Source organism: Acytostelium subglobosum, assembly GCF_000787575.1.
Source record: "Acytostelium subglobosum LB1 DNA, scaffold: scaffold10, whole genome shotgun sequence".
NCBI classification, from domain to species: Eukaryota; Evosea; class Eumycetozoa; order Acytosteliales; family Acytosteliaceae; genus Acytostelium; species Acytostelium subglobosum.
The window spans coordinates 986,330-1,001,611 of record NW_012236523.1 but is presented as its reverse complement, the minus strand read 5'-3'; the positions used below and the strand labels follow the sequence as shown (position 1 = coordinate 1,001,611).

General features: G+C 45.0%; 9 protein-coding genes across 9 annotated transcripts; 2 read left to right on the top strand and 7 right to left on the bottom strand.

Annotated features, from left to right (window-relative positions):
- Positions 1-144: 144 nt before the first annotated feature.
- On the bottom strand, positions 145-3,923 carry SAMD00019534_058260 (hypothetical protein; the record flags this gene model as incomplete). Its single annotated transcript, XM_012899317.1, has 4 exons — positions 145-3,138; positions 3,214-3,327; positions 3,415-3,529; positions 3,607-3,923. The coding sequence occupies 4 exons, from the start codon at positions 3,921-3,923 to the stop codon at positions 145-147; spliced, it is 3,540 nt and encodes a 1,179-aa protein (XP_012754771.1).
- Positions 3,924-4,548: 625 nt separating this feature from the next.
- SAMD00019534_058250 (hypothetical protein) lies at positions 4,549-5,225 on the bottom strand (the record flags this gene model as incomplete). Its single annotated transcript, XM_012899316.1, has 3 exons — positions 4,549-4,819; positions 5,017-5,052; positions 5,215-5,225. Coding segments are annotated over 3 exons (318 nt in total), but the record flags the coding sequence as incomplete, so codon positions are not given.
- A 481-nt stretch (positions 5,226-5,706) lies between these two features.
- SAMD00019534_058240 (hypothetical protein) lies at positions 5,707-6,169 on the bottom strand (the record flags this gene model as incomplete). Its single annotated transcript, XM_012899315.1, has 2 exons — positions 5,707-5,795; positions 5,863-6,169. 2 exons carry the CDS (start codon positions 6,167-6,169, stop codon positions 5,707-5,709), a joined length of 396 nt encoding a protein of 131 aa, XP_012754769.1.
- On the bottom strand, positions 6,093-6,989 carry SAMD00019534_058230 (hypothetical protein; the record flags this gene model as incomplete). The annotated part of the gene is made up of 1 exon (XM_012899314.1): positions 6,093-6,989. One exon carries the CDS (start codon positions 6,987-6,989, stop codon positions 6,093-6,095), a length of 897 nt encoding a protein of 298 aa, XP_012754768.1.
- Positions 6,990-7,706: 717 nt separating this feature from the next.
- SAMD00019534_058220 (hypothetical protein) lies at positions 7,707-8,112 on the bottom strand (the record flags this gene model as incomplete). The annotated part of the gene is made up of 2 exons (XM_012899313.1): positions 7,707-7,807; positions 7,878-8,112. Coding segments are annotated over 2 exons (336 nt in total), but the record flags the coding sequence as incomplete, so codon positions are not given.
- A 561-nt stretch (positions 8,113-8,673) lies between these two features.
- Positions 8,674-9,387, bottom strand: SAMD00019534_058210 (hypothetical protein; the record flags this gene model as incomplete). Its single annotated transcript, XM_012899312.1, has 1 exon — positions 8,674-9,387. One exon carries the CDS (start codon positions 9,385-9,387, stop codon positions 8,674-8,676), a length of 714 nt encoding a protein of 237 aa, XP_012754766.1.
- Positions 9,388-10,256: 869 nt separating this feature from the next.
- SAMD00019534_058200 (hypothetical protein) lies at positions 10,257-11,879 on the top strand (the record flags this gene model as incomplete). Its single annotated transcript, XM_012899311.1, has 2 exons — positions 10,257-10,562; positions 10,644-11,879. Coding segments are annotated over 2 exons (1,542 nt in total), but the record flags the coding sequence as incomplete, so codon positions are not given.
- A 268-nt stretch (positions 11,880-12,147) lies between these two features.
- SAMD00019534_058190 (hypothetical protein) lies at positions 12,148-12,783 on the top strand (the record flags this gene model as incomplete). The annotated part of the gene is made up of 1 exon (XM_012899310.1): positions 12,148-12,783. One exon carries the CDS (start codon positions 12,148-12,150, stop codon positions 12,781-12,783), a length of 636 nt encoding a protein of 211 aa, XP_012754764.1.
- Positions 12,784-12,822: 39 nt separating this feature from the next.
- On the bottom strand, positions 12,823-14,328 carry SAMD00019534_058180 (hypothetical protein; the record flags this gene model as incomplete). Its single annotated transcript, XM_012899309.1, has 5 exons — positions 12,823-12,981; positions 13,050-13,352; positions 13,415-13,676; positions 13,740-13,969; positions 14,038-14,328. Coding segments are annotated over 5 exons (1,245 nt in total), but the record flags the coding sequence as incomplete, so codon positions are not given.
- Positions 14,329-15,282: the final 954 nt, after the last annotated feature.

Genomic DNA, 15,282 nt, shown 5'->3' with positions numbered 1-15,282 from the left:
AACTATTATTATTATTTGGTTTATTGAGTTAAATGTTGATGATGGATGGATGGGTCTGTGATGATTGAGTTGGAGGTTGTTGAGGGAGTGTTTGTGTCGACATCGGAATATGGGAGTTGTGTGTAGATCGATCAATCAATTACTTTAGTTTGGCTTCATGCCCAAATCGATGATACGCTTCAGTCCAACCATTGCCTGTGATCCGATCTCGTTCCAGTAGGATGTCGATGTAATCTGTATGTATTTGTTGCTGGCCGTGCTGAACTCGCCCTGGGAGATCGAGATGATCACGCCCTCCAACGCCTGGATGGCCAGTGGCGACAGCTCGTTCTTGGCCATCTTGGCAATGAGTGTCTGCACACGCTTGCTGGCATCCTCCCATTTCTGCTTGTTGGCGCCACGACTCAAGAGGTTCTGCAGTGACGAGTTGAGCAAGTCGGTCAGCTGGGTAATCTTGGCGGTCATATCTGCAGCGACTGCTGGCTCCAGGTTGGTGGCCTGGATGTTGTGCACGTTGGGCTTGGGTGGTGGCTGTGGGAAAGCCTCGCCACCGGGTCTGGCAGCACTGAGTGGCGCCACGGCGGAAACTGGGGGAGGTGGAGTGGATGCTTGGGGTGGTGAGTGGGGAGGTGGCACAGCGTGGACGGGTGATGGTGGCATTTGTTGCGATGGTGGGACGACCTGGTTCGTTGTCATTGGTGGGTGTCCGACGTGGCCCATCGATGGAGGTGGCGCGGCAAACTGGCCGCCGCCCATCATGGGAGGTGGTGCTGTTGGATGCTGCGACATGAGTGGTGGAGTTGGGTTCATGAACTGATTGGTGGTTGGTGCAGTTGGCATTGGGGGCATGCCACCGACTGATGGAGGCACGTTGTGGGTCATTGGTGGATGGACGTGCGATGTTTGTGGTGGCTGGACATGTGGCTGGTGTTGTGGTGGTGGAACAGAGTGCATTGATGGCGGAGCGACGTTGTGAGATGTGGGAGGTGGTGGTACATGGTGTGTAATGGGATGGACTGGTTGTTGTTGGTGAGCCATTGGCTGGGGTGGCATGTGATTGACGCCTGGCAGTGAAGGGTTGAAGTTGTGTGTCTGTGGTTGATGTCCAACGAAAGGCATTGGTGGTTGGTTGCCAAAGGCTGGAGGCTTGTTGAACTGCTGTTGTTGTGGGTGTGGTGGATGCTGACCAAATTGACCTTGGTTCTGAATGTTCTGTTGTGGTACCTGTTGTGGTCTTGGTGCGCCGCCAGAGGGATAGACTGGGACCACCTGGAAGGGGAATTGTGGCTGTGCAATGCCTTGGACGTTTGTGGCCGAGCGATAGACACGGTCCAGGAGAACGGCACCAGACACATCGGTGGTTGGGTGCGACGAGCTGAGTGCAGAGAGGTAACGCAACGAGTCGGACAGGTCGCCCTGCGACGCCAGGATCTCGGCGTATCTCGAGTACTTGGTTGCCAAGGTGTCGTTGGAGAGTGTGATCGAGTTGGTAGCGCTTCTAAAGATGGACACCTTTTCGATGAGGTTTAAGAGGTCGCGGTTGTTCGACTCCTTGCCGTGTTGCGAGCGCGTCCAGATGTTGACGGTCTTGTCAATGTCGCAGGCACAGATGTAGCAGAGTGTGGCGCCCTCTGTGTCGTTGGCGGCGTCCAGACGGTCTCCCAGCACGCCGGCCAGAGACTTAAAGTTCTCCTCAGTGCCGTAGGTGCACAGCACCGACAGGGTTGAGCGCCAGTCCTTCAGATCGGTGGTCTGCACAAGTGTGGCAAAGTCCTCGCGGGCAATGCAGCTAAGCACGCGGGTGAATGCGCGCTGCTCAATCTCAAAGTAGGCCTGCTGTGTCTTCTTCCAGAGCTCGGTGCTGCCGCACGACGCCAGAATCAGTGCGTCAGCCATGCGTCCCAGACGCAGGCAGCACTCGACCGCCGTCGAAAAGTCGCCAATTAGCAGTGACTTGGTGATCTGCTTCTCGTCACCCTCAGCAGGGAACTCGATTGGTGTCACATTAAGTGTCTTGACAAAGTCTGATGGGAACTCATCTGTAGAGGACTTGAACAGATTGAATACGTCCTTCTTCTCACCATTGGATGTCTCTGTCGTCTCGGCGCCCTCCTGTTGCTGTTGTTGGTCGCCATCTTGTTGTGGCTGCTCCTGCTCCTGCTTTGGTTGCTGCTTGTCTCCAGTGAGCTTGAGCTCTGGCAGAGTCTTAAGGAATGATTGGAGCTCCTGCTTGGTGGTCTCGACGTCGTGGCCAAGATAGTTGAGGATCTTCTTCCTGCTGGACTCGTCAAAGAGCACCTTGAGGAAGCCCCAAGTAGCGCGCTCCTCTGGTGTGGACGATGCAGCAATCTTCTCGTCACAGAACTGCTCGTACTCGCGTGTCTTCAACACACTCTCCAGACGCTGTGTTCTCTGTTGCAGGTCGACATCGGTCACCACCTTGGAGATGCGGATGACGCGCTGGCCGGCCACTGGGGTCGAAGCGCCAACCTGTGGACTGCCTCCGGCAGTTGGCTTCTTGCGGCCAAACACTGCGATCTTGCCACCAAAGCCAAAGGCGGCACCGACGGGACGGCGCAACCAGGATGGGGTGTGCTTAAAGACTGGTGCGGCCTGGGGCTCGACGACTCCGAGCGAGTTGGCGCTCGCTTGAACGTTGCGGGCGCTGACGTCCTGCATCGAGTAGGCGTTGATGTTTCCACCGAATGACGATGTGGCAAAGACGGCAGGGATGCGTGGCGACCACTGGACGTCGAAGCTCCATGTGGAAGCATCGCCAGTCGACTCGATCTCGCACAGCATCTCACCCTTGTCGATGTTCCAGCAAAGGGTGCGGTTGTCCTTGCCAGTGGACAGCAATAGGCTGCTGTCGCTTGGACACCATGACATGCCCCAGATGCCACGACGGTGGCCCTCCAAAGTCTTGAGGGGTGCAGTATTGTTTCTGAGATCCCATGTCTGGATGACGGGGTAGTCGTCGTCCTCTGACGCTGTGACGATGCTAGTGGCCTCGTTTGGATTCCAGAGCAATGATCTAGTTTTGCACTTTCTATTTCTGTCGGTGAAGTTGATGATCGACTTCTTTGCCTTCAAATCCCAAACCACTGTTGTACCATTGTAACATCCTGTGGCAATAATCTAGAATTTCAATCAGTCAGTCAGTCAGTCAATCATTCGGTTCAAGTGTTTCTGTGTGATGATTGATCAACTTACATGTTGAACCTTTCTGTTCCATGAGATTGAGGTGATGTCGCTGGCGTTGGCAACCTTGGTGCCTGGTGTATATGCTGATGGCGATGATGGATTGGACAAATCCCAAATGAACAACTATATGATTGATTGGATTGGTGAGTTAGTCGATTGATCGATTGAGTGATCAAGTGATCGATTGATTGAATGACTGAGTGATCATACCTCTGAATCAGAACCTCCTGAAGCAATCAAGTTTGGTTGGTAAATGTTAAAGTCCAATGCTTGTACTGGTCCATTATGCTTCTGTCCAGTTCCAATCAGTGCGTCATCTGATCCTCTGTTGGTTGGTAAGTTGTGAATGTGTCAGATCCTGGTGTGATCAATCAATCGATCAATCAATCAATCAATGCTTACTCCAATATCTTTGATGGATTCCAAATACTAATAGCACCACTCTCCATACCACCAATGATTAGGCCATTGGTCTGGTCGGCATGGGCAGGCAACCAAACGATCTTGTTGAATCTGTTTGGAGCGCTGACCGAACCCTTTAGAGTCATCTGTGGTGAGGCATTGGTGATATCCATCGAGTACAACTCAATCTTGGATGTTGTATCAAAGTCTGCACCAATCGTACCAGTGACAGTTCCAGCTGCAATCAAGTCAGCACGATCCACCAATGGACTCCAAGCGAATGTCGCCTGATTCTGAATCTCCTTTAACTTTGACATTCTTAAAAAGGAATGATCTCTATATATATATATATAAAGTATATTAATATAACAACAAATGAATGAATGAATGAGTATGATGATAACTAAAGTATGAATGGATGATTGAATGAATGAATGAGGTGTTGGGTTGAGTCAGGAGAGGGAGAGTAGTAAGGGTGTGATGTTGATGAAGAGTATGATGAACATCCCACAAACCAGAGGGAGGTCAAAATGATACCCTGACTGATTCAAAAATAAAAAATAATATTAAATCAAACAAGAGGGTGTGATGAATGAGAGAGAAGTGTTGAATTAATGAATGAACACACGAGTGTGGGCATGCCAGTGACTCAGCAACTAAAGTCAAGCTTTGTTGTTGCTCGACTCCTTGTTGCGACAACACCCTTTCATTCATCCAATGGTGGACATTGTCTTTGGACAATTAATTACCATGGACCCTGGATAGATGGAAACAACAAACTACCAACCATACTGAGCTGGTTATTTATGACTCAAGAGGTTGTCTATGATTCATACATCCATTCATTCAATATCCAAATAGGAATGGATTGTGATTATAGTGTAAAGTTCGCGACAACAGGGGATTTATTATTATTCTTCAAGATTCCATTTAAATACTTTAGATGGAAGATGGGAACAACATAACACGGACCTTGGCACCCATGGCCTTTGGTGGCAAGTTGCGTGGGAAACGAGCTTGGACGACACCGCTGCTTCCGTGTGACTTGCTGACCTTACCCCAGATGATCTTGTATCCCTGTGGGTTCTTTGGGGTCTTCTTTACACGACGAGCGAGACAAACACGCTTGCCAAGGTAGAAGCGAGAGTCGGTACGGGTGTTGACTCCCTCAATCTTGACCAAAGAGATGTTTGGGTATTGGGTGGCCTGTGATCTATTGTTATCATGATTGATTGATTGATTATCTTGTATCAGTATACCTGTTCTTCTGTCTCCTATCAATCTTCATCTCGCTGATGTTTCTCTGATGTTCTGGAACGATGTATCCGCATATCAATCCATAATATCGATTCTGATCTGTCATCGTCCATCTGTTCTGTTATTTCGATATATCGATCAATGATTACTAACCTTCTGTATCCCAAAACGACTCCTGTTGAATGTAACCTATAAAGAGTACAATGATAATGTTAGAACATTGAACTTGTCATTGATTGACAGACAGATTGATTGCTGTTGGCTATCGACCAATGCGATGATTGATATCGTCGAATCATCCAACAGTGTCAATCAATCTATCATAGCTGATATCGATATATCGATGCTTACTTGAGCGACATTGTGTATAGTATCCTCTGTGTCTGAATGTATCGATGCGTAAACAGTATGCGAAGGATGCTTGGTCTCTATCAAGTCTATCTCCACTCGCCCAACCCCAACCTACCCTTGTCTAAAAAATTAATTTAAATTGAATTATAAAAACGAGTTCCTGACTTGCCGAAGTTCCCATTATTAACAAGTTTGATTGATTGAATGAGTGAATGATTGATTGGGAATAGTTCCAAATAGTATGTGATGGTGTGGATGCTGTACATATTGTATTATTTGTTTATTATTACACATTATTATTATTATTATTATTATTATTATTATTATTATTATGGTTGTTGTTACTTATTAAACATGATGCAAATCCATAACGATCATTGATGTAATCGTTATCTTGGAGTAATGTCCATGCATCTTCTTGTAGAGAGTAACGATAGTTCTTACCAGTGCCACCGCCAAGATGTACTATACTATTTGATTGTTGATCAAATATCATCTGATGGAATAGTGTCCTGTGTAGCATGTGACGCATGGCTGGTTCTGTTGCCAGGTACAATGCTGCCTTGTTCGACAGCCTGTACCTTATGAATGATTCATCCATGAGGATGTATATGTTGTCACTGCCATCGAAGCAACTGGAGTATATACGAGTGCTGGTGTTGCCGCTTGCATTGGCACTGCCACGCAGTTGTGACACCAAGAGATCGGATACAAGTACATGCGTCGCAGGCTTGGTCACATTGTACGAGAGCAGTTGTTTGTGCTGTCCATTGGTCGCAGTTGTGCCACCAATCATATAGATGTTGTCGTTGTGGTAATGGAGGAGTGGCCATGCGGTTGGCTTCTGAAGTTCTCCAACGGTTGCAAACTCCTGGGTGTCAATGTCGAAGCGGTACACGCCGTCGGTGGGATCGCCATTGCGCAAGCCACCGACGAGATAGATGTAGTGTGCCATCGTAGACTGCCGAGATTTGTGAGCCGCCTGGAGTACCAATCATCTCGCCACTGTAGGGTATTTTGTTTGGAATCAACGAGATTGAGTGGCGGGTGTATTTGTTGCTGTTCTCGCCTTCGCCTCCAAACACATAGATGTTGCCACGAGCATATACGGCTGATGCACGGATGGGCTCGATTAGTGGTGCCTCGGGGTCGGCCCTGTGATTGAGTTCGGTCCACTTGTTTGTATCCAGCGAGAACAACGAGCTTTCTTCTCCGCGGAATGAGACGACATGGCGATCATACACATCGTTGATCAGCTCATAGCATGACTCGATCTGCTTGCGCATCTCGGTGTTGATGGTGTCGAGCTTACTGGCGCAAATATCGAATCGGTATGGATACTTGATGGCGTCCTGGTAGACCTTGGACTGCATGGTTTGGAGATGATGCTTGATCATTGACAATAAGTCATTCTGACCAGGGTCGGTGTCGACCTGGACTGGTTGTGGCGACACCAGTACGGCATTGATGAGGTCACTCACAGTTGAGCATGATATGATCGATGTAGCCAATCGGTACATGGCACCATAGTCGGTGGCGATGGGCTGGTAGTAGGATCCGGACCCGGGCGAAGCATTGAGGATGGACGAGATATAGACAAACTCCTTCATTATTTCATCGAGGGACTCTCCAGTGCGCACGAGCTGCACGTCGACCGGCTCCTTGATCTTGTCTCTTAGTCTAATTAGTTCTTCGATCGCTTGATTGAAACGGTCGGTGATAATATGGTTGGCGGACGCCAGCGTTTCGTAGGCTGATGCATGGCTCCTCAGCATTTTCCAGAGATAGGTTAGACGTGGCGAGCACCAAAGTTCTTTGTAGTCTTGTCGGTTGCCCACAGCAATTGATGCAATTGCAACGTTTACATTGAATATGCTATGTTCTAGATGTTCGTGGCCGACACAACTGGGGCACAACATCTTGCGACATGAAAGGCACATAAACTCCTCCTTCCTTGAATGTATGGCACAGTCTTCGATGTTCAGTCCTGTGTTGGCGTCAATATTATCCATTCTAATCTCTACTCTACTACTTAATCTCTATCTTTTACAACAAGTAATGTTGGTCAAGGGTTGTGTTTGTTTTGCAGCATTTGTAATGAGGCAATGTGCATTGGAGATGAACGTGTGTTGCCAAGTTGAGTTGCTTTCAAAAGGTTGGCGTGGTAAGGGTTAGGGTAAGGGTAAGGTAAGGGTTTGACAAAGGTATACTGAACGAACGATGACAACAATGAGTTGCCAACTATTGGTATTGGGTCGAATGCTATTTAATATACATATTCTCGTTCTAGTAGTTGGACACTTGTGCCTTTCTCTCTCTCTCTTGTAGAGGTTGTGTCGCTTCACTTCCTCTCTATCTCTGTCTAAGTCTCACTCACTCTCTGTCTCTGTCTCGTCGGGACTCAGTCTCACATATCATGCTTGAGATGTAAGGAGGTATCGGAGGCCAATGTATCCAACGACCAACTTCAAACATTGTCGGGCTCTTTATGGTGATGAATGAGGAGGTAGCATGTGTTGTTGCTGTGCATTTGGACCGAGGAACTTTCTTATACGCTTGACTAGATCTTGTTTAACTTGTGGCGGTGACTTCTCTGCTCGATCGTAGAGTTTGTTAGTCATTCATTCTTTGGATCTATCTATCATTCATTCATTTACACATACTCTTTGCAACAGGAGTGATGTGCTGTATCAACTCTTCGATTGTGAGGTTCTCGCCACCATTGTTCTTTATATATTCTCTGCAGTGAGCCTTCACCTCGTCTCTCCAACCAGCCTCCACCAGTTTATTGCGCAACAGTATCTTCAGTCTCTCCTTCTCTCCTGATTCTATTAGCTTCTGATGTATAGTTGACCTAAGTTTGATATGACTGATCATCGACGATGGATTAGTTTCTCTTCATATCATCATCAGACCTGTCATCGATACATCATCATCATCTTATCTTACTCTTTAACTGATGCCATTTGTATGTATTGTCTATATAGTTGTAGTAGTTGTTGTCAAAGTCGTAGAGTCGTAGTCGTAGTCGTTATCTTTTTGGAGAAGGACCTGATCAAGAATGAATGAATGCACAGATCAAGGGTAACACAAGGGTCTACTGCAGTCTGGTGATCTGTATGTGTATGTATGAATATATAAATGTTCGAGTCGAAGTAGATTGAATGGTCGAAAGAGATAGATAGTGCTGAACCTATTATTAGATTGGGGTTTGTGTGTGTGTGTTATCTGTATGACAATATATATCTACTTGTGAGATTTATTAAGCGTGTGTGTTTGATTCGTGATCCAATTTTGGGGCTCCACACTCAAAACGCGTTTCCCAATCACTTTGTCTTTTGATTGAATAATTAAAAATCAAATCAATTATTGATTCCCAAGTCTTGTAACTTGTAAATACCGAATAGATATTACTTCGGGATCTGGTGGAGTTCACTCTGTAGACGCACGACGAATCGATCAAACGTTGTTGCAGTGTTGAGGATCAACCAGTCGACATTGACACCTCATTTTGCCTTGCCTAAATTGTGACTTGAGATAGTTCAACATATCCTCCCTCGAGTCCTCCATCAATGATGGCGAGAGTGCATCGAAACAAACGATGCCCTCTGTTCTGTTGGCAATGAGATACTGGACAACGGCCAGATGTCCATTGGCAGCGGCGTCATGGATAGCTCTGGCCGAGGCACCTTCTGTTCGGTTCTCATCTAGGAACTGGACCACCTTTAGATGTCCATTGGCGGCTGCCTGATTCATGGCCGTCTGTGTGCATCCCTCTGTGCGATGTTGATGAAGAAACATCACCAACTCCAAGTTACCATCACCAGATGCATTGTCCATTGCTGCATGTGTGCAGCCTTCTGTTCGATTTTCATGAAGGTATCGAACGATCCTGATGTAGCCATATCCTGCCGCATTGTCCATTGCTCTAGTCGTGCAAGGTTCAGTTCGATTCTCATGAAGGAAACGCACTATATCAATATGTCCATTGCCACAAGCATTCTCCATTGCGATCCTACAGCCCTCAGTCCTATTCTTGTGTAGAAACTTGACAATGTCGAGATGGCCATTGGCGGCCGCTTGATCCATGGCATCAGTTGAACAACCTTCAGTACGGAATAGATGGAGGTACTCGACGGTATCAAGGAATCCACGTTCTGCCGTACGATCCATGGCATCTGTTGTGCATTTATAGACACGATGACCATCAAGGAAGCGGATGATATCTAGATACCCATAGAGTGCAGCAGTGTCTATTGGAGATCTGTTGCTCTTCCACCTGTCGGGAGGTGGATTAGCATGTAGATATTTGACAACTTCAAGTTGTCCATATGTTACAGCTTGATTCATTGAGTTTCTCCAATTGTAGGTCATTGGACAAATGATTTGAGGCCTGCTCGGAGGGAGCAACTCTCCAAGGTTAGCAACAACGATGACTGTTACACCAAGTCTCTTGTCTTTCCCATTGTGTAATAGTTCTACTAAAGCGGACCTCCCGTATCTTATTGCTTGTGCCACTGCATGCTTTTCTATCTCCCAACGTATGATACTTGAATGTTTGCTCAGACGCAAACGTTCGATCAATTGAATGAACAACTCATCATATCCATGATATAGTAATGTTGAGAAGTTATCAATCAATTGATTCCAACTTAGTACAACGTGTCTTGCACATTGATACTTATTCTCTGGTCTTTGCATCCAGAGTTGATTAACAAACTTTACATGTTTGAATATAACTTTACGTAAATAAATATTATTAATACAACATTGATTGAATAATGAGTCCATGTATTGTTTGATTGTGCTCTTATTAATATAACAACAATGTAGTGATGAATAGTTGTAAATGGTAATGATTACCACCTTTGGTCTTTCATTCCTTTTTGAGACAAACTCTTGAAAGTTGGACAATTTTATTATATTATGAACTGAATGTTCGAATATGAAGTGAACTTGATCTAAAGTGTGTGGTATTATTCGAACATTCAGTTCATTATCCACATCACTTACACCTACATATATACATAACATATACTCTATTACTTATACAAAGGATGTCAACATTAGCAGATGAATTCTTGAATGACGCAAATGATAGTGATCAAGACACTACACCATCTGTAGACTCATCGTCAAAGACAAATGGTCTTTATGATAATCTATCAAATAATGCCAACAACAAGGATGCAATGGATGTTGAGGAAAAGGGAGATCAGGATGATCTGATGCTCGTCGATGAACAATTGGAAAAGAAACAGTTGGACCTATTGTCCAGTCTAAAGGATGCTCCTCTCGAATCAATCGCCAAGCTGAAAGGTTCCGACAAATTGAACAAGATACTTGATGTATGTGTACATTCACAAACACAAACACAATCACATCATATTCAAGGTTACTAACATTGATCATTCAAACAAACACAACAGAGAGTAGATGAACAACTTAATCAAAGTTTACCGACAAAGGGAGAAAAGACTGCACAAGGAACAAAAGAACATCAATTGATTGTGGATAGTAATGCTATTGTTCAGGATATTCAACAGGAGATATACTTGATTCACAAGTATGTACGTGAGAGATACTCGGCAAAGTTCCCCGAGCTCGAGTCCTCTGTTCAGAATCCACTCGACTACATCAATGTTGTCAAGCGCATTGGAAATCAGACCGACTTGAGCGGTGTCGAGCTGAGCGATCTGCTTCCCAAATCAATCATAATGGTGTTGCTCGTCACCTATTCATCAACAAATGGCAAGAACATATCTGATGCACTCATGGACAAGGTGGTCAAGGCTTGCGACATGGCATTGGAGCTGGACGCCAACAAGAAAAAGATACTCAACTACCTCGAGAGTAGGATGTCGTTCATCGCGCCAAACCTCTCTGTGCTGTTGGGCAGTAGCATTGCGGCCAGGATGGTTGGTATTGCGGGCGGAATCCGGAATCTTGCCGTGGTCCCTGCCGGCAATCTCCAAACGTTTGGCGCAGCACACAAATCACTGGCAGGCTTCAGTGGCATGTCCAACAGACGTTTCCAATCCGGTCTGATATCACAATGCGATCTGGTCAAGAAGGCACCAGAGTACCTGCGCAAGAATGCCATCCGTGTGCTCACGGGCCGCGTGTCGATCGCCGCCCGTGTCGACAGTCAGCAAGAAACATCGCTTTTTGGCGAGACCGGCAGACAGTTCCGCGACGAATTATTGGCCAAGATTGAGAAGTGGCAAGAACCACCTCCTGTCAAGTCGATCAAGGCTCTGCCGGCGCCAGACGACAAGCAGAGAGTGAAGCGTGGTGGCAGGAAGGCGAGGATGATGAAGCAAAAGTACCAGATGACCGACATGCGCCAGGACCAGAACAAGATGGCGTTTGGTGTTGAGGAGAAGACTACAATAGATGGTGAGGGACTGGGACTGATTGGTGGCGAGACGGGCAGAGTGCGACTGCTGGCGCAGGACAGAGGCATACTCAAGAAGAAGAAGATCGAGCAGAAGGACTATGGCAGTGGACAGATGACCGGTGGCGCCGCAACAAGTGGTCTACAGACCGTGATCATCACGCCAGTACAAGGACTTCAACTGCAAATGGGTGGACAGACCGACCGTCTACAAACAAACAAGCAGGATCGTTACTTTGGAGCATCCGGCATGAAGCCAAAGAGCAACAGTTAATTGATTGACCGATTAAAGAACTATCCTCTGTACATTCAATCATATTCCTTAACATTTCTCACTCGCTCGCACACTGACTTCCCACTTCCACTCAATCACAGGATCAATCATTCATTCATTCATTCATTTATTCAATCATTCTATCACAATCAATTACTCACTGGAACTATTCCAATCAATCACTGTCACATACTCAATCATCATCACTGGAACTATTCCAATCAATTAATCAAACACTCAACTCAAAACAATCAAACATTCAATGGCACAACTTAATGATTACAGACAGATAAGAGCGGTGTATGATGAGAATAACGTTATAGTGTATCAAGCTTATAGTAAGGAGATTGCAGCTGCAGCGACAAAGTCGCAGTTCTTATCACAGTCACCATCGTTCAGTAGAGACCGCATGACTTGGATCAAACCATCATTTCTCTGGATGATGTATCGTTGTGGATGGGCCACCAAGCAACATCAGGAACATGTATTGGCCATCACCATCACACGTGATGGCTTTGAATGGGCACTGGCCAACTCGTCACTGTCACACTTCAACGCGGCACTGGCAATCGACGAGAAGAGCAAGGCAGCATGGCAGAAGGAAATGATGGATGCCCCCGTCAGAGTGCAATGGGACCCCGAGAAGAACATACATCTGAAGGACATTCCCCAGCGTTCGATCCAAATAGGTATCTCACGACATGCCGTTGCCAAGTACATAGATGATTGGATCGTAAAGATCGAGGACATCACCGCGCAATGCGACTTTATCAAACAACTTATTGACAATGGAAAGATTGAGGAGGCGCGCAGGGCCATGCCCCAGGAGCGTCTCTATCCATTGCCACCTGCACTGATACAACACTTGGGAGCGACATATCCTCCTCCTCCTGTGTAATGTATGTAGTAGTCGAATAAACTATGTATTGTTTCAAGCCTTCCACAGACATACAGACTTGTCGAATGAGCATGTTCCAAGCAGGTTGAGCGATGGATGAACACTGAGATCGCGAACCGATGACAAGTGATGCTTCAACTTGGAGACCATCTTCTGAGTTGCAATGTCCCAAACATAAATGATGTTATCCTGTGATGTCTATGTGATTGATTGAGTGAGTTAGTGAGATGGAGTGTGATGGATGAGGGACAGACAGACAGACATACTGAGTAAATGTAATGACCAGTGGAGTCGATGGCATTCCTTGTAGTACTGTAGTGATCGTTGGTTGCACCGTAGAAGTTCCTCAACTGTTTGTCAGTGCCAAGCTTGAAGAGGATCAGTCTGCTTCTGTCAGTCGATACGAGCAGATACTTCTTGTTGGGTGTGATGGCAAACTCCATCGCAGAGAAGCTGACATGGTCATCACCAGTGACATTCATATTGAACTTCTCAATCGAGTTATCCTCTGTATTAATGTACTGCAAGTAGTTTGACTCTCTGCATGCAGTGATGATCCTTTGTGAATCCTGTTGAATGGTCAGAGTGTCAGTCATCGATCATTCAATCCTATCAATCCAATCAAACATACAGGTGTGAATACCAATGACTCTAGAGAGTATGGGAACTCGATAGAGTTGACTAGGACAAAGGTGCCATCGTCGGCTTGAGCGTAGTACTTGAGTGTCTTGTCGTAGGAGCATGTGGCAAACTTGCGTCCATCGGGACTCCATCTGACTCTAACAACGTACTTTTGATGATCCTTGAATGTCTGTACCAAGTGTCCAATGCCACTGCTCTCAATCCTCAACAATACAGTAGATCCATCAATGTTTGATGCCAATAAGAGATGTCTTGATTGATTGATTGATGTTAGCCAACATTGTCTGGTCTCGTGGGACTAACTAACTACATACGGGTCTGTTGGACAAAAGTCCAATGCAATGAATGCAGCATGTGCAAGATCGGTAAAGGTGTAGAGTACTTGTTTGGTTATAAAGTCAGTGACCTTGATTGTCTTGTCAGTTGATCCAGTGACCATCATGTTGGTCTCAGGGTCAGGAGAGAATCTCATGCACAATATGTTTGCCTTGTGAATGTCTGTGAACTGCTCTTGCAACTCCTTTGGATAAACATTATCTCCAAGCTCACTCTAAAAGTATATCCATCATGTTAGCAATCAATCAATCCAATCAATCATTCTTTCAAACGTACCAAGTCAGAGTCGAGTTCTTGATCATCGAGTGACATTGAACTTAGAGCGGCAGATGCTTGTAGGTCTTTGTAGTCATTGTATATGTATTGCAATTGACTGCCCAACTTTACACAGTCATTGGTGTAGTTCTTGCCAAGGTCATGCTCCAATGCCTTCAATGCTTCAGCATGTCCACGTTCATCAAGCCACTGACAGATGAGCATTCCCAACTCATCATCCTCTTCGACCTCCTCACCAAACATTCTATCCTTTAATGATTCCATTCTATATATATATATATTATTAATAGTAAGTTGTATTTGTATTAATAGTACTTGAACAGTGTTTGGAGATTGACTTGTCGAATGATTCGGCAGATTTTTCACCCAAAACACCAGGGTCTTCAAAACCAGGCCTGGTATTTGTTACACCATTTTAATCAAAAGTAGATAATGTCATTTTAAGAATTAATATTTATATATACATATATATTTATTTATTAATAAGGATTGTATATATCCCACCACCTTGGACATTTATCATTTCAATTCCTTAAAGTGTTTGAGGTGATCTGATTGTCAATATCAAAGTCTCCAGACTCTGTCAGCCCCAAAACTCTTGGCAATAAAATTCTGTTTCTAATATTTGAATATTGAGAATGGGACTCTAGGTGATATATGATTGAAACTATTTGGAATGCTTTCATCCAGAAAGCTTGAAAGTTCCAGTACGAATATAAATTATTGGTATAGTTGATATTGTCTGAGAATTTTGTATCCAGAGAGTATGAAATTGTCCATTTTTGGCTGGTCAGAGAGTTGTGAGAATATTGAGGAGCACTATAATATGAGGAAATCGGCTTCTATGCTTCTTCCATATTGTATTTGATACTGGTTTAGGACCAAAGTTGACTGCCCACAACTTATAGATAAGAATATTAATATTATTATTGTTTGCATTATAAATTTATTGATTTATAGATTGATTGATTAAATGATAGATTAATAGATTGATTGGTTGTTTGATTGATTTCTGATCCTGAGTTAGAGTTATTAAATAGACTAATAAAGCCCTCATTCTATACAGGAACAGGCATATCTTAGGCCTGGAAAGATGAGACAAATAAAAGGTAGTCAATATGGATGAGATCACGTAAACTTATAAGTTTTGACCTTCAACGAACTTAAACACCCAAACTCGAACTTTGACTTTAAGACATTGATCATAACCAATAATAGTCATTTCAGCAACGTTGCACTAAACTT